This window comes from Penaeus japonicus, unplaced genomic scaffold (assembly GCF_977035675.1).
Source record: "Penaeus japonicus unplaced genomic scaffold, GWHDUDI00000001_assembly GWHDUDI00000010, whole genome shotgun sequence".
NCBI classification, from domain to species: Eukaryota; Metazoa; Arthropoda; class Malacostraca; order Decapoda; family Penaeidae; genus Penaeus; species Penaeus japonicus.
In genome coordinates, this window is record NW_028234412.1 from 12,693,221 (window position 1) to 12,717,308 (window position 24,088).

The 24,088-nt window shown below is 40.8% G+C and overlaps 2 protein-coding genes across 5 annotated transcripts in view; one reads left to right on the forward strand and one right to left on the reverse strand.

Moving 5' to 3' along the window:
* The window catches only part of LOC122249104 (uncharacterized), a 21,453-nt gene extending 8,112 nt beyond the window's left edge, over positions 1-13,341 (forward strand). For 2 of the 4 annotated variants that reach the window (XM_043009700.2, XM_086540716.1), the window contains exons 2-9: positions 182-227; positions 385-582; positions 1,137-1,893; positions 2,603-3,329; positions 6,217-7,609; positions 7,913-8,003; positions 8,303-8,421; positions 9,051-13,341. In XM_043009700.2, coding sequence (XP_042865634.2) covers positions 222-227; positions 385-582; positions 1,137-1,893; positions 2,603-3,329; positions 6,217-7,609; positions 7,913-8,003; positions 8,303-8,421; positions 9,051-12,719 — 6,960 coding nt within the window. In that variant the 5' untranslated portion in view covers positions 182-221 and the 3' untranslated portion in view covers positions 12,720-13,341. Of the gene's footprint in view, positions 1-181; positions 228-384; positions 583-1,136; positions 1,894-2,315; positions 2,445-2,602; positions 3,330-6,216; positions 7,610-7,912; positions 8,004-8,302; positions 8,422-9,050 lie in introns of those variants that run through there. The other 2 variants (XM_043009701.2, XM_043009703.2) reach the window with 2 other exon arrangements.
* A 2,697-nt stretch (positions 13,342-16,038) lies between these two features.
* LOC147471110 (uncharacterized) lies at positions 16,039-18,574 on the reverse strand. The gene is made up of 3 exons (XM_086540407.1): positions 16,516-18,574; positions 16,346-16,421; positions 16,039-16,163 (listed from the first exon to the last, which is right to left on the reverse strand). The coding sequence occupies exon 1, from the start codon at positions 17,071-17,073 to the stop codon at positions 16,756-16,758; it is 318 nt and encodes a 105-aa protein (XP_086396533.1). The 5' UTR covers positions 17,074-18,574; the 3' UTR covers positions 16,039-16,163; positions 16,346-16,421; positions 16,516-16,755.
* Positions 18,575-24,088: the final 5,514 nt, after the last annotated feature.

Sequence of the window (24,088 nt, forward strand, 5' to 3'; positions counted from 1 at the left end):
ATGCCATGATTATGGCAAGTGAAAGTTATACTTATTATAATATTTTTTAGCTTTTGATAATTACAAGTTGTTTAGAAATGTAGTGGAATGATAGTGATACCAAGCATTTTATGTAATTTGTGTTTTCTTGTCTAGAATTCTGGTTATATATAGTAAAGAGAAAAGTTTTTTGTTATTGCAGGTAGACCAGGCTTCTAGTTAAGAACAGCATAAACACTAACATGAGTGTAAGTAGTGATTAGTAATTTGGGTTACCCCCCTTTTTTTGTTTTATTTTTTGTTTCATCACCATTAAGTTCAGATAGATATAAAATTGATACTTTTTGTAGGGGATATTTTGAAACAAGGGCTAAACAGTATTTTTCTGCCTTTTATTTTACACAGGTCAACATGCGAAACAAGGTACCAGAGACATGCCGGTACTGGCGAATGAACAAATGCATCAAGGGGAAGCATCAGTGTAACTATGTACATGGATTCATCTGTGTCAACGATGGGAGGTGCTGGCGGGAGAACTGCAGCAACTGGCACTTCCGCCAAAAGCGTGGGGGGCGCGGGGATCACTATGGGAAGTCACATCAGGTGAGAGAGGGGCTTGTGTTCTCTTATTTTTGTTTGTTTATTTGTTTTTCCTCCTCCTTTTGTTGTGTTCTTTCTTCCCAGTCTCTTCTCTTTCTCATTTGCTATCTCATTCTGCTTCTTCCTCTTTTTCTTCATATCCTATGACTGGAGCTTTTGTTCCTTATCCTTCATTTCTTTATGAGTAGGTATTTATTACTTTGTTCTCCTCCACCTCCTCTATGCCATTCTTAATCTTTATGAACAGAAAAATTAAAGAGCAGAGATGGGGTTACTGTATAGGAAATTTGGAATGATTATACTGTCATTCAGAAATTCAAATGTACCATACAGTAATACCTAAGTTATGCATATAGATAGGTCAGTGTTAAGTTATAGTCATCAGTTTAAAAACATGAGAGTTAAAGATGTAGTTTCTACTTTACCAAGTGAAAAATTTGTTTAGGTGTAGTTTCTACTTTACCAAGTGAAAAATTTGTTTAGGTGAATCATATATAAAAAAGAAATGCTGATGCAAAAAAAAATTACTAACATTTATTTGAATTATCTGTCTCCAGAATTACCAGAAAATGCACAGAAATCGTCACCCAAGAAGCCGCAGCAGGAGCACAAGTCCACGCTGGCACCACAAAGGAGGTCATCGGATGCGTTCACCACCACGACGCCGCAGCAGAAGTAGAAGCCCACCTTCATGGAGAAGCAGAAGCAGAAGTCCACCCCCAAGAAGAAGCAGGAGTCGAAGTTCACACCCTCGCAGAAGCAGAAGCCGTAGTCCACCTCCAAGGAGGAGCAGAAGCCACAGTTACCCCTCCCGCAGAAGTAGGAGCAGGAGTTACAGCTTTCCCTCCCGCAGGAGCAAGAGTCGCACTCCAACTTCCCGTCGTAGTAGGAGCAGAAGCTCACCTAGGGGGACCAGGAGTCCTTGTCCCTCCCACCAGAGGAGCAGGAGCCACAGTCCCTTCCAACACCGCAGTCGCAGTAGAAGTCGCAGGATAAGTCACAGTCCTTCCCGCCGGAGCAGGTCGCCAAGTGTGTCTCATAATAAAAGCAGGAGCCAAAGCCCAGCGAATCAGCGGAGCGGCAGCTTTAATTCTGGCGAAAGAAAGAGCAGGAGTCCAAGCCTCCCTCGACAGAGACACAGAAGTGGGACCATGTCAAGTTTTGATAGTGAAAATTACAATACCAACCAAGAGCAAAGAGACGGGTTTGAGAGGAGCCAGCATGCTGGAAATGTGCGCAGTAATAATAATAGTTACAGCAGCAGCCCATTAAGGAGTTGCACATCAATGCAGAAGAACAGGTCTGGCACTCAAGGTAGGTGATTTTTATCTTAACATTTGAGGAGTACACTTGATATAAAGATATGGAAGATCAACAGCAAGGATGGAAAGGAAGAATGGATATATATAATTAGAGATATATATTTAGAAGGTGATAGACAGTTGGATTGAGTGGGAGGAAGATAGAGATGGAGAAGTAGTTAATTTGTGTAATTAGTCGCCAATTCTGAATATGATATTCATTTAAGACAGAGACCAGGGGATTGTTGGTGGATCATCTCCTCTCTCTCTCTCTTGCTCTCTCTTTACTTGTGTTGAATGAAATTTCAGAATTGTATGTCAAGGTCTTGAATAGCTTGGTTGTTTACATCTCCCAAAGGAACTGCGTCGAATGATGCAAGGATCAGGAGGCAAGAAGTTCTTGATCTGATTCTAAAACTGTATATTGTCCTGCAGCCACATTACTACCTTGTCAACATGGGTGATAATGGAGTATCAGCTGGCATCTTCAGTGCACAAGTTTAATATGTTGTCATTACTTCATAACCTCATTTTTAAAAGCTGAAATCTGATTTAATGGTCTTGGTAATTTATGCTGACTTTTTTTTTTGTTTTGAGTAATGTTGACAAATATAGTTAGGGTTGCAACATAACATTTTTAGATAGTTTGTATTGCCAAACTTTTGAAATGATTTTCCTCATCTTTATATGGTGTAATACAATAGTGATATCTGTCTTTCCAGAGCAAGTGTCTAGGCAGGAGACAAATCTATCAGCAGATGTTCCAATTTCTGAGCACATGAAGATTTCAACCTCCAATGTGTCGGAACAAGATCAAAAGGAAAGAACATCCATTGTTGAGCTACAGGAGCGCATTGCAAGAGATCTAATGGATCCACATACACAGAATCTCTTAAAAGAAATTTTGAAACAAAGCAAAAAGACAGCAGAAGAGAAGGAGTCGCCCTTGAAGGATGTCTCTCCTGATCCTGCCACAGTAGCTAGTGAGCTGGAAGAACTAGGGATGGACCTAGAGGAAGTGGGTGAAGAAGTCGACGACATCTTTGGAAAATCCATCACCCGTTCAGTAGAAGACTCAATCGGGAACACTTTCCAGGAGAACATGGAACGTGGGAAAAGGCTGAGGCAAGTACAGACTAGCACCAATCCCTCACCACCTTCCAGAGACAGGGGACATGAGCCAAGGCCTCCGTCCCATGGCCCCGAAACCAGGTACCCCTCAGACTGGAACCTAAAGACAACAATGGAAGATCCCAGGAAACTTATGCACTCGTCATTGCAGTCTTCAGAGGAACCTGCATCAAAGGGCATTCCTGATGATGCTAAGTCCAGTGGTTCATCCTTCTGGGTCCCAGCTTTTGACTGGCATAAAGGGCAAAAGGTCAAGAAGGACATGAACTACCAGTCTGGTGCCAATGATTGGGAAGTGGAGACGCCATATCTCCAAAGGTAAGATCAGAACAGTTTCAGAGAAATAAAAAGGTTATAGTACAAGTTATATATTGATGATATACATACTCTAAGTGAAATAGCTTTTGAAATTTGACAGGCTTTGGTATGTTGAAAATGAAAGCAAAAAGGATGAAAGAAAAAGGTACATTGTTAACGCTTACTTTAATGCCAAGAGGGTTACTTTTTTTGTTTTTGTTTTTTACTTAATGTATCGAAATGGTAATGTGCCTAATTTTCACAGGGAAGTCATCTTGACAGCTTAACTCCTCTGTTTAGTTTTCTAAAGAGGCATGCACATAAAATTTAACTCTGCACAAAGCTAAGTGTGTATACCTTGAAGACAGAATGAGAAACTCCTTCCCTCATCACCTGGAACTTTACCTGTTCTAGGCAGGTAAACCATGAATGACATATACAATAAGCAAAATTGCAGGGAGTAAAAAACCATTCTTAGTTCAGAAAGATATCAGCTATACTTAACACCCAATCAGAAAATTGCAAATCATGAAAATTATGGGAACTTTTTTTTTCTCTCTCTTTTTTATTTGTGTGTTTGAGTTTGTTTAAATGATTATATGTGCATGTGTGTTTTACAGGTAAGGACAGGTATTTTCTGTTTTACCAGCTTACCATTGGTGCTGCATTGAGGAGACCCTACTGTAGTGTTTTGTTTTGATTTGATTTCAATCTTTTCTTTCTTTCTGTCTTATTCCTCCGCCACTGCCTCTTCCTCTTTCTTCTCCCATTCCTGCCTCTGCTCTTACCCCTAACTACTACTACTTCTTCTTCTTCTTCTTCTATTTCGTCTTTTTCTTCGCCTTCTTCGTCTTCTGCGTCTTCTTCTTTGTCTCGTCTTCTTCCTCCTCCTCCTCCTCCTCCTCCTCTTCTTCTTCTTCTGTGATGTAGGGTCTACTCATTCGGGAGTGCATGTATTACGTGCACAGTCCACTGTGGTGTTTTGTTATCTATTTAACTCAAAGATGGTTCCTCAAGCATTTTGCCACGAAGGCTTCCATGCCTTCAACTCTTTTCCCTGTTCCTTGAACTTGTGTAAAAAAGGTGTTTTTGTTTTGAATACTGTTATTGTTAATGTTATTATTATGGTGATTATAATAATAATTTGTAATGATAGTAATGGCAATAAAGTACTGATCTAGATTATGTTTCATGATAGGTGTGACAAGGCAAACTTTGACAGCACATGTTTTTTATTAATTTCTGTTGTGTTGTATTTCATATGATTAATTTCTGACTATTGTTAATTGTAGATTTTTTTTTTTTTTTTTTTTTTTATAGCAAACCACTACATATTTAATTTTCTTTGTTCTTTAGTAAGAGCATTACATTATTTAATCTTCTTAAACCCTTGTACAAATTTACCTCTTTATCCTGGGTAGTTTTCTGGCAGCACAATGTTTGGTGATTTTTTGGGAAAGTACTTGTATTTCTACTCCAAGATTAGTGCTCTTATACTCTGGTACTTCAAGACTCAATGACTGAATTCTGTCCTTAACAGACATGTGGTCAATCAATCACTCTTTCAACAGCACTACTTTGTTAGTAATTTATTTTGGCATACTTTAAGAAAAATTAGAATGATGAATAATTTTCAAACTCAGCTTGTGATATGAACTATAGCACTCAGTGGCTGCTAGACTGAATGGGAAGAAATGAATGTGGCAAATGAGTGTCTGATGTTTTCTTCCTTTCTTTCTTTTCCATGTTTATACCTTTCCACATTTCCAAATTCCGAAGTTTAATTTTTTAAGACCCTTTAACCCATTCGCGCCGGTTGACGTGCTGACACGTGGTCGAAAAAAGCCCCGGACCCGGGTGACGTCCTGGCACGTGCTACATTTTCGGCCCGCGCGCCGGGAGGCCAGTAGCGACGTGCTGAAACGTCCGCATTAGAATGATAGATTATTCTTAGTACAATTCGATTTTCATACTTGATTTGTCTTAGCTACTTTAGTTTATCCTTCTAAATAGTAGAAAATGGGATATAACGTAATATGAATGACGTCTCAGGTACATACGTAATCTTGATTACGGCATGGTGATTTCTGTTTCTGATTTGTTGAATATGATGATCTGAGTCGAAAGACTATCGTAAAATCAATTGTAATTGGCCGAGGAAAAAAAAAAAAAAAAAAAAAAATTATATAACATCTTTTTGTTGCCCCACTAAAAGAAAATGACACTTGAAAAAACATTGCTGTTACTTGCATTCACTTGTATGCACATGTATGGTTGTTCATATTCTCTTTCTTTTCTTTTAGGAAGAAAAAAAAAATTGAAAAAAAAAACTATGTTTGTTACCTCACTAGAAGAATGCTTCCACTTCCCATTGGTATTACAACATAGGAGTAAAGAATATGGAAAAAGTTCAATAGAATAACACTAAAAAAACAGTGCTATAACATCTTTTTCGACTGATATACATCCTCTGAACATAGCACTACTTTCTACACATGATTACACTTTAGACGAAATCACGCAAACCATAAGGATAGGGTGGGTGAAAAACGCTCTGTGAGCGTCAGAGCGACCGCGCGCAGCGGGAAAACACCCCGGCACGAACGGTTGCGCGCTTGAAATCTTCCCGGCGTTATCGGGAGTAGGCGAAATTCCGCCCCGGCGTGAATGGGTTAAGGAGAATTCAAACATCAGTACTTCCATTCCATTCTTTCTTAGAGACCAAGGTAGTGTAGAACAGTCTTCAAGATTCTTTCTTTAGATTGGGTTGTTCTGTATAGTTGGATATAAGGAAATGGTTTCTTACAGTTACGTATTTGTTTATACAGTTAGTAGAGTGAATTATGCATTGTAAATCATGGGCTATTCTTATACATTCTGATAGAATTATCCTCTCTTGGGTTTTCAGGAAGGACAAAATAGAAGAGAGACAAGCAGGCCATCCCTCATTAAAAGAAAGCAAGCAAATGGTGCCACCAGCTACAATCTCATCTTCATCCTCATCATCATCGCGACTCCCTCCAGTACCTGCCACAAATTCTCACCTTGAAGAGGAGGCCCCTGCCGGTAGAATCATGGAGCTGAATAAGGAGAAAGTTGTTCAGGCAAGGCCCATGCTCTTCCCTAGTGGTCATTCTTACTCCCCCAGTGTGCCCCCACCTTCCTCACAGACAAGAGCACACAGTAGTAGGTCAACCATACCTTCTCCAGGAGATGAGGCTGCCGATGACCACGAACCTCCAACGCAAGTGCGGTCCAAGAGCAAAAGGCAAAAGAGAGGAAAGTCAAAGCAGAGGAGGAGCTACGATTCGGGTTCGGACTCAAGCACAGAGGACAAGAAGACGAGTAAGATGCAGGAAAGGGAAGTAAAGGAGTTGGAAGATCCAGTACAAAAGCTGATGCTGAAGAAAGAGACTCTGTTGAAAAGGGCCAGGTCTCTCACAGAGCAGAAGGATTTGATGATGAATCAGAGGGAAGACATTATTAGCAATCACAAAGGAGACAAGAGCAGTCTCAATAATCTCCTGCAGGAAAACTGGTTCCTTGTGAAGGAGATGGGAAATCAGATAACAAAGATTAATCATATGGTCATTGAAGTTGAGAAAGAGATAGAGGTTTTGAAGCCTGGAACTCAGCCATTAACGAGAGCAGAAAGCCCTCAGAAGAGGAGAAGTCGGTCGCCATCAGGTATGAGGTATGGGGGAGCATCACGGCAGTACGAGCATGGGAAGACACCAGAGCGGAATTACAAACACACAGAAGGACCGTATAAAAGTGAATCAAAGACCTACGAGTATTCAGAACATCGTAGATCTGTTTCGCCAGCTGTAGGGAAGCATAGGTCAAGGTCTCCAGCTGCTGGCCCACACAGAACAAATTCTCCCATTGGAAAGCAACAAAGATCAGGATCTCCTAATGTGAGCAGGCACAAGTCGCGCTCCCCAAATACTGGACGACACAGAACAAGGTCTCCAATATCGAGTGGTCAGCAGCAAAGGATGTGGTCTCCGGCTGGGGAGTACTCCAAGGAATATCAAAGAGCACCATCTACCTCCAGAAAGAGAACATCAGCCAGCAAACCTGATGGAGAAAGAAGGCAGCAGGATGTGTACAAGAAAAAGGAGGAACCAAGAGAGGAAGTTGATGAGGGTCTGCAATATCCACAGAGTTTTGTCCAAAGGACATATATACGCTACTGTGACCAGGGCATGCATTGGTGTAAGCTGTGCAGCATATTCTGTGAGAGCATTCCTGAATATGTAGATCATCTGCTTAGTTCATCACATTTAGCAAAATGTAAAGTAAGTACTGTGCCCTTGTGTTTTTGTACGTTCCTTCAATCCACCCTTTTTAAACATTTTTACATTTAAAGGCCATGAAGATGTTAAAGCATTATATAATCTTTTCTCTTCTTTCCTTTTGTTAACCCTTTCCTTATTATTCCTTCAAAATGAACAGAACACATTCTTTCCTTCTAGAAAGAATGAGTGCAGAATCCATACAACAAAATCTATGTTATAACATAATACTAGAAAAAATGTGTTATTTAATATACTATTTATATTCAAAATGTCTAACACCTAATACTTATAACCTGTTCTCAGTATGATCGTAAAACATGGTTGGCCAAAGCCCCAAAGGAGGAGAAGGAACCCAAACCACCGAATGCAACAGCTCTTATAGTTCCAGTTCAAGGTATGTACATATTAGCAAAATCACTTTAAATATGTTTTGATAATTGTGTATTTTTTGTATAATGATTATTTGTATTTTGAAGAGAGCATGTATTGACCTGATAATGAAATCAAAGAGGATTTTGAAATCATTGTGTCATTCTCTATCAAACATTTTTTGTTTATTGTGCCAGCAAGAATAAGGAAGAAGGCAGGTTGTAGAGGGAGGGAGGGAAGGAGAGGGAAAGAGAAAGAGAAAGAGATAGGGGGCAGACAAACGAAGTGGAGAGAGACAAAAAAGAAATGTATTTATTATTTCAGGTGTGGAATTTCTTCACTCTCTCACATCTTATTACTGCTCCCTGTGTGATGTATTCATGAGAGACAAGGGTGAAGCTGTCAGGCATCCCGAGTCTAAAATACACACCTCAAACTACAAGGTAAGATATCAAGAGTCATTTATAGTGGCCAGGTTTTGCTGTTTTTTATATCAATATTTTAATTGAAAAAACATGTTTTTTTTTTAATATATTGTTTTGTGAAGTACTCTTATAGGTTTAATTTTACTTGGAATATGTCCCTTTTTTTGAGGGGGGGACTTTTATTTTTGTGTCATTATGGAAAAAAAAGGTTCATTCATTGATGTTATTTTTAGAATCCTTGATATGAAGTCATAATTGTTCTTATATTTCATATTAGTTAGAATCTTCTTGATTTCAGGAAACTTGAATTAAATCTTAATATACCTACTATTTATAGGGCAATTATGTGAACCTTCAAATGTAAGACCCATTTTCTACATCTATTGGTAAAACTTAAAAAAAAAAAAAAAAAAAAAAAAAAAAAAAAAAATATATAATATATATATATATATATATATATATATATATATATGTATGTATGTATATATATATTATTATTATTTTTTTTTTTTTATATATATATATATATATATATATATATATATATATTTTTTTTTTTTTTTTTTTTTTTTTTTTTTTTTTTTTTTTCTTTTTTTTTTCTTTCTTTCTTATTCAGCATTTGCCAATAAGATATTCTTTTTCAACAGATACACTTGGTAAAGAATCCCATGTACGAGGCATCTCTTGTCAAGACCAAGGCAGCAGCTTATGCCAAGTACAGCGTTGAGCAAGCACGGTACATGGTGGAAGCAAAAATGAAACTGAAGGAAAAGATTGCAACGGATGAAATTGAGGAAAAGCTGCTAAGGCAGATCAAGCAGAAGAGGGACATGGTAAGACAAGAGAGGGAAGAGAATGCTGAGAGCAGTGAGAAAGCAGAGAAGGAGAAGAGCCAGAGGTCAGAGAGTAAGAAAGAGAAGAGTGACAGGCGAGAAAGGGAGAAGAAGACAGTCGAATCAGACTCTGGGAGGACTCATGACAAGAGCGAGTCATCTGTAACACAGGCCCAGGCGTCTGAGAGTAAAGAGTACAAAGATGCAAGTACAAGAAGTGAGTCCAAAAAGGAGAAAAGTTCCTCTAAGGAAAACATAACCAAAGATGTAAAGACAGAGGGAGAGGACACAGCATCTGCGGACGGATCGAGTAAAGACAGTCAGGACGACGAAAAGAAGAGTTCAACGCCCAAATTACCTCTTATTGGAAAAATGCCGTTCCTAAAGAAGAAGCAGCAGTCGTCAGCACCGAAGCGTAAAGAATCGTCAAAAGATACAAAGCAAGAAATACCTCCCAGCAATAGCCTTGTACTAGAAGCAAAGATGGAAATTCCCTTGACAGAGGAGGAGCAGAAACTTGAGCCGTCAGACAACATTGCCTGGGCGATGAATCAAGAGAATGAAAACCAGATCGAGATTGTTCAAGACCCTAAGAACCTGGCTGAAAGTGATTATCCTATTGTAAATGAGATGGATGTCTGTCCTCCTGCTGGGGAGTACACTGGCTATGAAGATCAGAGCGGTGAAGTTACAAATCAGGAAGACGAGGAATACAGTTGTTTAGATGATTTGAACACCTCCGAGTGCATGGATATAGAAGATGATGAGCCTGCAGAATGTGCGGCTGCTGCTACACTAAAGGCATTAGACTTACTGAGTATCCCACTGCCAGGGTTCAAGTCGGCGAACAAAACCCCTTCGCCGTCGGACATCCCCCTCCCTCCTAAAACAGATGAGGCCTCCAAGAACCAAGACAACTGTGACTTGCCTCTCCCACCTGGAGAAGAAAGTTACCCAGTGACTCACTTCGAAATGGACAATGATTCTCAGGAGATATTTTCAGCAGCTAGTGTAAACCAAGATGTAACCAGGGATTGTGGCAGTGGAAGCAACAGCCAGGACAGTTTCCCCATTGCAGGACTAATTTTAAGTAACCAAGGAGGAACAGACATAACCGTCCCACCAGGAACAGAAAATGTAGGGAGTTCAGACATATCCGTGCCACTTTTAACTGCAGAAGTAGGCTCAGATCTGCCCTTGCCACCAGGCACTGAAAGCATGATGGGTCCAAGTTTACCTCTGCCACCAGGAACAGAAAATGTAATCAGTACAGATATGCCATTGCCACCAGGAACTGAACATGTAATGGATCCCAGCCTGCCCTTGCCACCTGGAACGGAAGATGTTAGAGTAGCATGCTTGCCTTTGCCACCAGGCGCTGAAGATCCCATGAGTTCAAACCTCCCTCTGCCACCAGGGACTGAAGATGTTGCCATCACAAGCTTACCCTTGCCTCCAGGAACCGAAGATGTTATAGCTTCAGATCTGCCATTACCACCAGGAACTGAGGATGAGGCCCATATGCACATTAGTTCTGGGTTAGGAGTGCCAAGCACAAAGAGCAAGACTATACATTTGCCAGACATAGCACAAAAATCAAAACTGGGGAGTGATATGACATTACCAGGGACCCATTTTGGTGCACAGGAATTAAGCTCTGGAGCATGGAGTAGTGGTAGCAATAGCCAAGATGGGTTTGGCCTGCCAGGCTTTATAACTGGGATGCACGAAAGTACCATACCTCCACCTCCTGGTACAGAAGATGAACACGGCCTGCATGCAGCAATAAATGTCCTGCCACCCTTGGGCAATATTGCAACCCAGTTTGCACCAGAGAAAGTTCTGACTGCATCCCAGACTACTACTGTCTGTATGAGTAGCTTCACTGCACCAAAGCTAGGCCTCCACACACAGAATCAACTGTGGAATACCTCGAGTAATCCAGAGGGAATAGAACACACTGGAGCAACATGGCCTGCTGACCCAAGTGCAGTGATTGATATGCCAACTGTTGCAAGAAAGTCGCACATTGACCGAGAATTTACACCTCCCCCACCAGGAACCGAGATGGATGAACTCAACAAAAGTGACAGCCATCCGGAACTCGGTGAGGCAAGCATGGAGTTGAGTGATGAGTCAGACGAGGAGTGCCCTCCAGACAAGAAGGAGTCGACTCCTCCTCCTCCAGGTACGGAGTCGAGTTCGGAGTCCATGGCCATTAATGAAAGCAAGTCTGGCAAGAGTATAATTTCTCCTCTGGAATTACCCACTAGATTGGATACCACAAAAAGGGATACTGGCTCTGTTATTGATTTTAATGGACAGTCTCTCGATGTACAGGTCAGCCTACCTCAGAGAAAGAAAGAGGAAAGTATTATGCCAGCAGAGAACGCAACAGATTCTCTTTATCTCGGCAATGTGAGTACATCGAAAATTGGAAGGAGGTCATGTAGTACAGAAGACAAAGAGGGAGAAGAAAAGAAGAAAAGTAAAGTTAAAAAGGTAAAGGGTGAAGTGGATGTCGTGAAAATGCAAATTGAGGATAAACATGAGTCCGAACGGCAAGGTGAGAGAGCATGTCCTACGCAGCAGTTGCAGAAAGACTCAAGAATAGGAAAACCAAGCAGGAAGGAAAGAGAAGAGGTGGAACACGGTAAAGAAGTAAAGCAGGAAAGCGAAAGCAAGGGCAAACAAAGAAAAGGTAGCAAGAGGACGAGGGATAGTACCGAAGAACCCCAAGAACTACAGCCAGTGGAAGAAGAAAGCGAGTTATCTGGAAGCCTCGATTTGAAGTCATCCACGCCCAAAAAATCTAGTAGAACAGAAAAGAACGAGAAACTCGATGAAGAAGAAATTGAACATGAAGCAAAAAGAAATGAAGAAAGTAGTACAAAGCACAGAAAAACAAGCAAAAAAGCAAAAGATAGACGAGAAAGCGTTGATGAGCTAAAACCGGCAGCTGACATAGAAGCGTCTGCTTCACAAGAGGAAACACAAACCTACAAAAAATCATCAAGAACTGTGAGATCCGCCAAGAAAGACAAAGAAGAGAATTACCAAGACGTCCCCATCAAAGAGCCCAGACAGCGGAAAAGAAGCACAAGAAGTTCTTCGGATGATCAGCCAAGTGAGAAAGGGTCATCCACTCCACGGAGAAAAAGCAGAAGCGTTAAAGCTCCCATTCCCGAGGAGAGAGAGGAGGACTTGGAAAGTGTCCTGTCACCCCAAGACACGAGTGAGAATGCCGAAGAGTCAGAAAAGGGAAACAGCTCCGACGTAGAGGATGAGCAAGAAACAACAGACAGCGAAACCGTCCCTCAACAGAGATCAAGAGCTGCGAGACGGCTCGTCTCCGAAGACCAGACCTACGAGGCTGCTAGTCCACGAAAAAGACCACGAAAGAGTAAGCCATCTGTGAGTGAGGAGGAGGAACCCCCGCCTCGGAGATCGACGAGAACCACCAGAGCATCAATTACAGAATAAGTCGACCTCGCGGAGAAAATATCAGTAAGATGAAGGAGAATTTCCCTCTTTAAGATTTACGGTGTGCAAGTAAGATCTTATAGTATATTTACCCTTGATAAAAGAGAAATAGTACAATAGTTGAGATTTTTTAAAGAGTAATTCACAGGTGACATGCAAGTATATGCATACATATATACCCATTCTTTAGAAAATATCCTCAGAGCAACTATGTAAGATACTCTCGGTTTCTGAGTACAGGGATTATTAACAACGTTCTTGCTATAAAACTAAGCATTTTGGAACAGATGTTCATAGTCTGTTCTCATTTCAGTTAACTCTCATTTCTACATGTCAGATTATATAAACTAAGCAGTGAACTCCATTACTTTTTTTTTAAGTTTTAGACGTATTATGTTAAGGCACGTGTATTTGTTACAAGAACTAAACCAGTATTTCTGGTTATTTAGAAATTACATTTAACTAGACAAAATAAAGTGTTCATTTTTTGTGCTGATTGACTGACTTTTTGTGCTGATTGACTTGTCAATTTTTTATGACAAAAAAAATAAGATCAATTATCTTCTAGTTTATGAATGTAAAATTAAGAATGTGGTGTATATAATAAAATCAGTTGATAAAAGTTTTCTTTATTTCCCAGTTTGATGTCTGTATTTGATATTCACTTTCTCTGGAATTAAAATCGTGTATCTAAATGTATCTGAAGGAGAACATGACTAGCCGAAGTGTATTTTTATTTTTAGTGTAATTGCAAGAAACTATTAAAAAAGAATGACTTTTTACCATTCGTATTTTATATACATATTTTCTGCTCTATATTTACCATTTTTTAGCACCTCGCCCATTTCCAAATCGCACACTAGGTGGGGACGTGGCTCAATACTTTGATCTACGAAAAGTAGATTAGAGCAAACCCCTGAGAATTCGACACTTCAATATGATAAAACTAGTATGAATTAGACTCTATAGTGGTAGAAAAATAAAGTAAATGTATTTCAGTAACCACGGTACGGTAATAAGATAGACCCCACAGAGGCCCTAAGATATGTGATTCGACTGTGCATCCCCGTGCAATGGAGAGCTTGTTTGAATCCCAGACATGATTTTTTTTATTTAAATAGATGACATGACAGGCGGGGAACCAAGCGGAATCATTGATGACATCTACATTTACCGAAGATTAAATGATAAAATTAAAACTTTGCTTATGGGGTTACACTGAATTAGCGGCCGACTTCGATATATTTGAGAAGTACTTGGATGTATATTACTGAAAATTACATTTTTGGTCCAATCAAATTATTGAACATCCTACAATTACTGTCGAGCGAAAAAAAAATAAAAAAAGGAAAAAAAAAATATATATATTTATTTATATATTAACATTGAGGGGAGGCTGGATGAGGAATCATATCTTCTTACATTCCACAAACGCAGAAAAAAACAGTAACGTGCGTACAGAGAACAAACTAAATGGTGACGTTTCGAATACACCAAGGATTCGGATTCGGATGAAACAGGAAACAAAAGAGGAATCAAAGGAAGATTCGAAACGTCATGCCTCTTGATTCTGTTTTTATTGCGCTTGTGCTTGAGAATTTGAGCGCAGACTTAAGCATATAGTCAGAGCGCAAAATAAATTACTTGTTAATTCTCTCTCCATTACCTCCATTTAAGAAATGCCGAATCACTCCCACTCTAAACCTTAGCTGAGATTGTAAACACGGTGGCGGTAACAGGTAGCAGGGTTCTGCCTCTTACATTACTAAGCATGGGTGCATAGAGGTTTACGGTTTAGGAGTAAATTAGTATACGAGTAAAAATGCCGTTTCAGGCTACTTTCGTACAGTAAATGTGTATATAAGATGTTTAATTTAATAGCATTACGAATTTTTTCTTATTACTAAACGAAGGGAGCCATAAAGTAGCCGAGGGACACACTACCAGGTCGCTAAGTACGTGGGCGTACTACTTATACTTACATACTGTCACAGGGAACCAAATTTAGGCTCATGATAGTTCGTGTAATATTGTTTGACTAGGTAGTCCACGAGCTTACAATAAGTTATCATAAACAACTATGAAATTATCTCATCTATTTTTATTGTGCACATACATATTTTGGGCCATATACACATTTTATAATACTTTTAAATATTGGTTATATGTATATCTAAACATAGTAAGAAATACAGTGCTTTAATCACCTGAGCGACTGCTGGAAGGCTAGAGGGATGCCCTACTCAGCAGCTGCCCCGTATGGAAGGACAGTGGGATGCCGGCACTTCCTCCTCGTCGCTCAGTCCTTGTTCAGTCAATCCGTGCCGTATCAATGATATTCCAGTAATTAGACAGGTGGAATAGTAACGGTGTTTTGCTATCCACCGCCAGCGTCGTTCTCTTCAGGTCTAAGGCAATTTATTCCGAGGGAATAAGATAAAAAGACGAACGGACAGGTCTGAAGAACAGTGACTGAATCAGCTGCTCTAGATAATCAACAACAGAACACTGCGACATATAAATAGGATATAGAAAAGGACTGACCATGACCGCCATAAAGGTAGAAAAACTGCACAATTCATGGAATATGTCATGAGACCGCCGAGTGCTACGACCACCCGGCAAATCAAAAGCAACCTCAAGGTGGTGATGAACTACAGGTTCTCATACAAGGCTGTGACCTGGCGCCTTACATAGTCGCCGATTTCATGACTGGCACGATTCCAATCCGCGGGATAGTGGACAGTGGCACACTTCTTCAGTTGCCACTCTACCACAGTATTAAGGTCAAGTTGGGGGGAAGGATATGAACTTTAGCCTACAGACATATTGTTCGGGGAGGGGGGGGGGGTGTAACTGGAAAGTGTCCCAGCGGAAGGTAACGTAAAACTAGTGATCTATCAGTGAGAAAGATAACCTCTAAAGGCCATCAACATTTATTTTACCAAGAGCAAAACTTAATTGTATTCGTATGATGAGTGATAAAATGTTTCTGCACTCGTATGTTCGCCTCTGCACCTTCATTGTTGATAAACTTAATACTTATCTCGCAACCTGAGGCGAGGTGGGTCATCTTGACGCAAACGACCTGCTCCAACAACAGCATCAGCACTAAGCTTGTCTAAGGAGTTAAGTTGGTGGGAAAACGCGAAAAATATACATCATGGTATTTTCAAATCTAAACTTTTCATTTCCACACTCGATAATTCATTAGGCTCGATTGACCTGACATGGTTGGCACTGTCAATCAAACCTCTCGCTACAACTTCCGGCGGGATCGGGAGTGTGACGGTGCTCTTGCAGCGCTGAAGGCGGCCCGGAGCCTTCGGTGCGGCTCCCTGCAGAGCACAGTCAGCCAGACATTGGTTCTCAGACGTTATGTCGTGACTATTTTCTGTCGTAACGAACTCGCCAGAGCAAAACACCAAAACACCCAAACCAAATCTGGAAAGGATTACGGATTAACATACAAAGGATGTTACGCAAATGGCAAAAATTAAATCTTGTTCTGGGAATATGAACCATCAGAACCAAAATAACAAAGTTAGGTAAAAAAAAATGGAAGAAAGTTAAAATAAAACTCATATCAAGCTTCAAATTGCAAATAGAAAACGAAAATAATTTACGATAGTTAGGGATAGAACCGAGGAAGCGTAGCAAAGCAGAGCAGTTCCTCGAGCATAGAAGAGGGCGACTACTAAACTGCAAAGAGGAGATGAATTAAAAAAAGATAATAACCGTTATTAAACAAAACAAAAATCATCAATACAATGTAGGGCATTGCATATTGGCTCACCGACAGATGCAATTTCCAGCGAAATTTCATCATCGACAGCATCATGAGGCGTAGTCAACTCTGAGGAGAAATGGAAAAGTTTAAGCTGAGTGACATGGACTTTCTTTTCAGGCGCATTTGTATGCAAATCGCGGATCAAACATGAAACCTAATTTCTCCCTGGCCAATGTGGCGATAACAGAGAAGCGCGAGCAGGCCTTTTCCCAAGTGCAAGCGTTCCTTCCTTCAACTCACGCCCTTTCACTCGGCGATTGTAGCCTTCTGTCCAGTCCTGTCTTGCAGCTCGTGAAGCTTCTTTTGCTGCATCCCGTGCAAGTGCCAACCTTTCACGGAGAACGTATGGTGTGTCGTCACTATATATAGCTCGTTTGGTAAGTCCAATAGACAAGTCGATGTGATGACCATGAAAGAGGTAAGAGGCTGATCCGCGATGAAGCGATGCATCGAGGTATCCATCGCGAACCTCACTTGAGGAAGCACATCGTCCCGAGATGATGGTGTCTGAGCACAGGCCTCCTTCACAGTTCGTATAGCTCGTTCGATGAGTCCGTTGCCCATTGGATACTAGGGCAAGATTAGATGGAAATTGGTGTGTAGTGCCTCGCATACATCTCTTAAAGGGCATCGTTATACTTCGTTCCTTCGTCTGTTTGGAGAGCGAGTAGAGGGCCATAAATTGTAATAAACCCATCAATGAAGGCTCTGGCTATCGTTTCTGTCGTTTAGTCAGATAACGCGATCAATTCTAAGTGCCGAGAGAGGTGATCCATAACCACAAGAACAGCGATTTCCCCTTGACGCCAGTCAACTTCAGGAGGAGCAGCTAAGGTTGCATTCCGGTTGGCTTGGTTCCTCCTCATTTGACGATGCGGACATTCCTTTATGTATCTTCTTTATTGCTGTAAGCATATTCTGAAAGGAAAAATAACATTGAATTATCTAAATACTCCAGGATGTGCTTATAATGGCGATGCATGTACTAATCACAGGGCCGATGGGCGCATCTGGCGAGGAACAACGACCGTTCTCAGTACTCTGTCTGGAAGGGTTTTCGCCACATGATAAGGTATCCCTCTACTAACCTCGCATTCGTCTAGGGATTCTGTACTCTGGAACGGAGACGTGATCCAATTTCCATGTACGTAATCACTTCAGCCATCATAGGATCTTTTAACGGTCCTTAAAGAACTGCAGGTTCAATAGCCTCCAGAGATAGAGTGGAGGCAGTTGCAACATTTGTACGGGACACCAGGTTAGGAACTTGATGAACTGATACTTGTTTGTACAGGATTTTAAAGTCTTAGTGTTGTAATTCTAGATCCCATCTTGGCATCCTCCTGATTTTTCTTCGACAAGTAAAAATATACACGAGAGGACGACGATCGGTGAATGTGGGGAACCGTCTTTCGTAAAGCTACGGATCGCAAGCACGCGCGGTTCAATTGCAGCAAGAGCTTCTGAATCTGTTGCATTGTAACGCTTCTCAGGTCCTTCATTTGTCTAGAGTAATATGCTATTGCGTGTGGTTTGTTTTGTTCATTCCGCTGCATCGAGAAAGCATCTATTGTAACCATTTAATTGTCGTAGTGGCACATGTCGCGGTCAAGGCGTTACTTACTCCTGGCTCGAAGATTTCAATATAATGGCTTCACTACCAGTATCAATCATGGGCATTGAGGGAGATACATTTGCAATGAGGATTATCAATCAATGGGCGTCCTTCTACTGAAGCGAAGAGTTGCCAGCATCGGTTGGGACAGGCTCCGTCTGGCTGACACGAAAGGGACAATCTTTACTTTGAATTTCTTCCGGCGGCATTGCCAGCATTGTCGTCCCGTAGGTTTCGCCAAACAGCATGCTGTATCATGATCTCGTCGCCGAGGTCGTCATGACGCAGTGTGAGGGTTATTCGTGGTCGCGGCATTTTCATCTACAGAACTAATTACGTATCATAAGTATCACGAAGTGCCTTGAATAGGGGGGGGGGGGTCTAAGGGGGGGAGCGAAGATCCCCTTGGCTAGGGCTACCTTCAAAACTAGGCAGAGTTAAGTAGGTTATTGGATTAAGATTTTGCATTCGAAATATGCCCGGAATTCATATTTTACTCCGCAATTTCCCTGATATATTTCATGCCCTCCCCCACTATCCAGATTGTAGGGTCCAGGGGTGGAATCGCGCATTATGTCCACTATATACGAATAGTAGAGGTTGAGAGGAATCCATCGATACCACTTTTGTGGTATTTAGTAACGCGGCGTTATTCGGAAAATTCCCCGCTAAAAGATTTAGGAAAGCAGTAAATGAGCAAGCGATTTAAATTCTTCCCAACTGAGAATGGTTTCAAAGAGCGGCCCGTTGATAATTAGTTCAGGATGTCCACGACAAGGGGTTCGAGCAGCACGAATACAGTCTTCGTCACCGTCGAGCAAGCAGCTCGATCTGACGAAGGCGGGTGAGCAGGAATTTTGGATTCGAGACTCGGAATATTCTCCCGCGAGTGTAACACAATTTGCGACGGCGGCTAACCTTGAACATCTCCTTGCGGCCGATACGTCGTTCGCGGCGATGGCGGTGGCGGAGACAGTGATGCGAGCTCGTAGGCGAACCATGCGACGGTATATCACCAGCGTTTCCTTGCACTTGATTCTACATCTCCATGACAACAGTACGGTCCTCGAGCTTCTCACTCTGCTTCTCAGTCACTATTTTGGACCTGATCAAGCCTCGCCAACACCTGCTCCATCATGGTACTCGCGAGAGTTGATGCAGTTAATCTTCGGAAGGCAAGTTCACAGTACCTTTATTTGCTCGTAATTCAAACACAAGCGTCTCCTTCCGAACGGCACCGCCAGATGCTCCGACGGGGTCCTGAATCGCTCCGGCGGGTCAGGAATCTGCGAGATGTACCGTCGACGGTGCACCCCCTACGGGTCGCTCCTTCTTGCCGGTTTTACTTTTCCTCGTTTCATTAACCATTTTCTATAAGTGCGTGAGCAAATACAGGAAAGAAATTAGACACTATTGTATATCAATATTAAAGCTAACACCCTAAGAAAACAACTATCACAACCAAAATATGCACAAAAAAAGGATACAGAAGAACTGGCGTCGCCTGTAAACGACGGACGCAAACTGAGGATTCAGAGGTCGGAGCGGCTGGTTCGGTGAAGCTCCCCGATTCGAAGCTCCAATCAAACAAACGACTTTAATACATGAGATACTTCATTCTATGAAAATCTACATAGAAGTTTAAATTTCCATGAGTTCCATATATATCAATTATAGTACAATAATAATTTCCCGAAAACAGTTGAATATTATGAACCGTTGTAACTGAAAAAAATCAAAATTGAACAAAAACAAACACATTGAAACTATCTATTCATGCAACAGACTCTTATTGCAAGTAAGGTATTATAAATCAATAATTAAACAGTTATTCACCGTGTACCTTTGAAACGAAACTTTAACAATGCCCTAAAAATAATCACTTTACTCTCTGCATTTTTCTCAAATCACCATAATGTTGCAACAAAGCAATGTATGATGAACAAAACCTGCAATATGTTGTAGAGCTATATCAAAATAAATCAAATATGCATAAAATTTTAAAATATGCCTTTCTGAACTTGCAATTGCAAGGTCCTCTAGCTGCCACCATCTAGTTAATACTGCAGTGATCTATCGTTTATGTTTGTTCTATATCCAATATTTCCAAGAGTATAGTATTTTATAGATTAAAATAGCAAGGCAATATTCATCAATGAGGAAGGTAAGCTCTTACGACCATCAACATTCATTTTACCAAGAGCAAAACTCAACTGTAGCCACATGAAGAATGATAAAATGTTTCTGCATTTGCATATTCGTCTCTGCACCTTCAATGTTGATAAGCGTGGGAGGGTCATCTTGACCTGTTCCAACAACAGCATCAGCACTAAGCTAGTCCAAGGTGCTAAGAAACAGAGAGAAGTTTCTGTTGATTGGATTTTCTTATATATTCCCAAGGTATTTCGGTAGTTCAACATATTCTCTTCATTTTCTTTTTCTCTGTCATTATTTTCCATCGCCATTTACATTTTCACACTAGATAATTCGGTAATCACAATCAATCTGACGTGGTTGACATTGTAAAACCAATTAGATGAGGAAAAAGCTTGAAATTGGCTCTGAATTCTGCAGACGAAAGAAGTAATCCTCAAAACTGAACCTTTTGTGATTCCACCAAACTATGCGACCACAGTGGGATGATCTTCCGATAATTGATGATTGGTTTCAAGAGGGAACCAGTGTACTGATTCATAGGAGGCAGTCGACAGATGAGGTGATGCTGTTAGAATGCCTACTTAGCGTTCGAAGCAATAGACTCGCTGTCAGAATCTGCAATTTTTCGGCACATCATTACAAGATACTACGAAGTATCACTACAAGAGTCGAGACTCTACAATAGTCTGAATATGCTTGTGATGTGATACAGCCAGAAGACTACCCCGAAAAGCAGATATTTTTTATCATCTGATGAACTGTTACCAAAAGACTGGGATCGCCACTTAAAGACAGCTACAATTAGTGCATGATAGTTCTTATCACAATCCAATAGACGATACACCATACCATGTAGTCTAAGCTGCACTGGCCAATTTGTCGTTCGTCAATATATAATCCAGAAGAAAGAGCTGGATTGATTATATCTACCAGACAGAAAATTTCGAGATCATCGAGAAAAACAAAGGAAAATGCGAAGGTGACGGATTTGTGTGTGAATCAAAGCGTTAATTGTAAACAACCGAAATGGAAGGTAACAAGTTTACACCAAGTGGAGAGGACCATATTGAGCATTAGCCAAAATAAAGAACAGTGTGTATAAGTTCGGGGAAATAGGTACACCTCGAGAGCCTCAAGACTGGAGGTTGCTGCTTCTCGTGACTTGGTGCTTGACGCCAGACAACCCTTCAGATCCCTTCCAAGTATGAAATGATCGAGAAGTCCGCCCAGGCTGTCACCAAAGAAAGTGAAATTGATGAAGAGGAAGGGCAGTCGCAGGTTGATCTCTATAATATTCGGCTTGCAAGTCTTAATTCTGTGATTGATTGTTGTTGATCTCCATTCTCGGGAGGATGATGATGTCATTCCATTAGTGGCGATGAACAACACACGTCAAAGACACAAAGACACTCATAGCTAATGCTTGTTCTTGATACTCTATTGCGGGACGCACGCCAGAGCCTAACAGCACGACAGATGAGAATGACAGTGCGAATAAGGAAAATTAAATGTTCGATGCCTCTGCTCGTATGGAAATTGATATCGCTAATTTCCTTGCAGTGAAACTGATAACGCAAAAGCAGAACCGCATTTACAAATGTAAATGTGAATAAGAATAGACCGCAGTCGCAGTCACATTGCTTATTATGAAGTGCTAAATGGAGGTAAACTGTAAATGTTTTATATAGAATGCCCTTATACTGACTACTGATAGAAATAGAATTGTTAGAATTTATGTACTAATCAACCAGACAATATCACATTTACCTCTATATATTTCGACCTTTTCCTTCCTTTATCATCCATGAACAGGGCATTAATTCTAGAACATTCCACAGATTGATCACGATGCTGTGCGGAGTTGATAGAGACGCCAGACCCGGGGAGTGAGACGCCTCTGAGTCCAGGACCCATCACACTGAAGGGGGACAGAACGCTACAACTAATCGAAGTCTACTGAGCCGAAGTCAAATGGCACCTCCTAAGAATCCAAACTTAGGACCGTATAAGGACATGATCTCGCGGAGAGTCTAAAGCAAATGGAAGACATCATTACCGAAGGACACAAGGCGTAAGCTTTCGCGAATCGGATGCCACAGAGGAAATTATCAAGAGCTGCGGCAGATTAGCGTTTGGTACAAGTAAGGGGTATCGAGAATGTTCCTGAGTTAATGGACCTGACATTTTTGGCTATATACCCGATTCAGTTGCGATTTCCGATGGATTTATGATCGGGCGAGTATCTGAATTTCAAGGATCCAAAAGAAAGTTGAATTTAGATGTCATAAGTAGAAAAAAACAGATCGAGTTAATTTTATTCTAAATCATTGCAATATTAAAAAAAAAAACTATGAGTTATCAAGCATTTTTCATAAGCCTGAATCGGAGAAGATTATTTACTCCGAACTTACTAATACCTTCGCTTGACTAAGCTGTGGAGATAAATCATATTCTCGTTAAACTAATGGAACGGGAATATTATCCATACCGGAATCTTGCACCCTTCGAGTCAATAATATGTTTATTGAAATCATCACGAGCTTTTTCCTAGCCATGTGATGTCCTGGATGTGATGCGCAAGCCACTGTCGTCCCCTTATATAAGCTATGGCATTACCACATGTCCACAGGCCTTAGAGTTAAGTAATAAGATTCAAGCTGTATGGTATATTTGTCATTTTTGAAAACTGGGTGAGTTTGCAATTACCTGACAAGGTTTTCATCCACCAGAATGAAGTAAAACGATTAATTTAGTTTAGTGTTTTTACCACCCTGGCTAACTGCACAGGCATTGATGAGCTTTGACCTTTTAATGCAGGGCCGTGACGTCATCTGATAGTGGCATGACATTATCTGATTACATTACAAATTGATGTTTTAACATGATCATTTCTTTTGACACTGGAAAAATCATCTATTCATTTACCATCCCGGCCTACTGCTTGGGTGTGGGTAGGCGTTGTTACATTTGGTAAATGGTTATAATAGGATGTTCCCTATCGAATTCCGGATATGGTATGCGTATATCTTTTATTGCATAGATTATATGAAATAATTACAGACTTCTGCATATCTTACGCTAGGTAACCTGAATTGCTGTATCGTATGGCACTCTGAGGTATAATGTACAAGTTGTCGTTTATATTATTATTTGTAAAGTCTGCATTTAGTTTCTACTACACTATTTTCTGCATTGATCTGCCAATAGGTGCTGTGTGCAAGCCATATTCTTGCAGTCACAACATCACATTATCTTGTTTTTGTCTTATATGAGCTATAGATGAATTTATCCTCCGAAAATTAGTTATAATGTTCTATACAACAGCTTTCATGTCTTTGAGAGGTTATCAGCCCCACCAAGTCCTCCCTGTTCTTATTAGTTGTGAGATCCTAACAAGAGCTACTCCAAAGTCATGATCACACATTGTTTATCACATGCTGCCCTCTCTAGGCGATCACCATGATCAATTTTAGATATTCCAACATGCGAACGTTTTCACACAATATGTATAACATGGCCCCGTTCATTGGCGCGATGGACATATGTTCTTATATCATTTCCTTTCAGAGCCTGTAGAGCACACTATGAGTCGCAGAATATTACTCCTGAGCCTTGAGCTAACAGAAATTCTGTGGCTATGGGTATTCCTGCCAACTCAGTATGCGTAGTGCTCGCCCGGTCACGAACCCTCCTACGCTCTTGGTGCTGCAAAATATTGTTTTTATATACAACATAAGCACATCCTGCTCTGCTTCCATACTGTAAGGATCCATCAGTGTTGCACTCAATGCCATTATTCAGAGTTTC

Excerpts from the sequence above, each read along its gene's own strand:
- LOC147471110 (XM_086540407.1), bottom strand. The coding sequence starts at position 17,073 with ATGGGCAACGGACTCATCGAACGAGCTATACGAACTGTGAAGGAGGCC.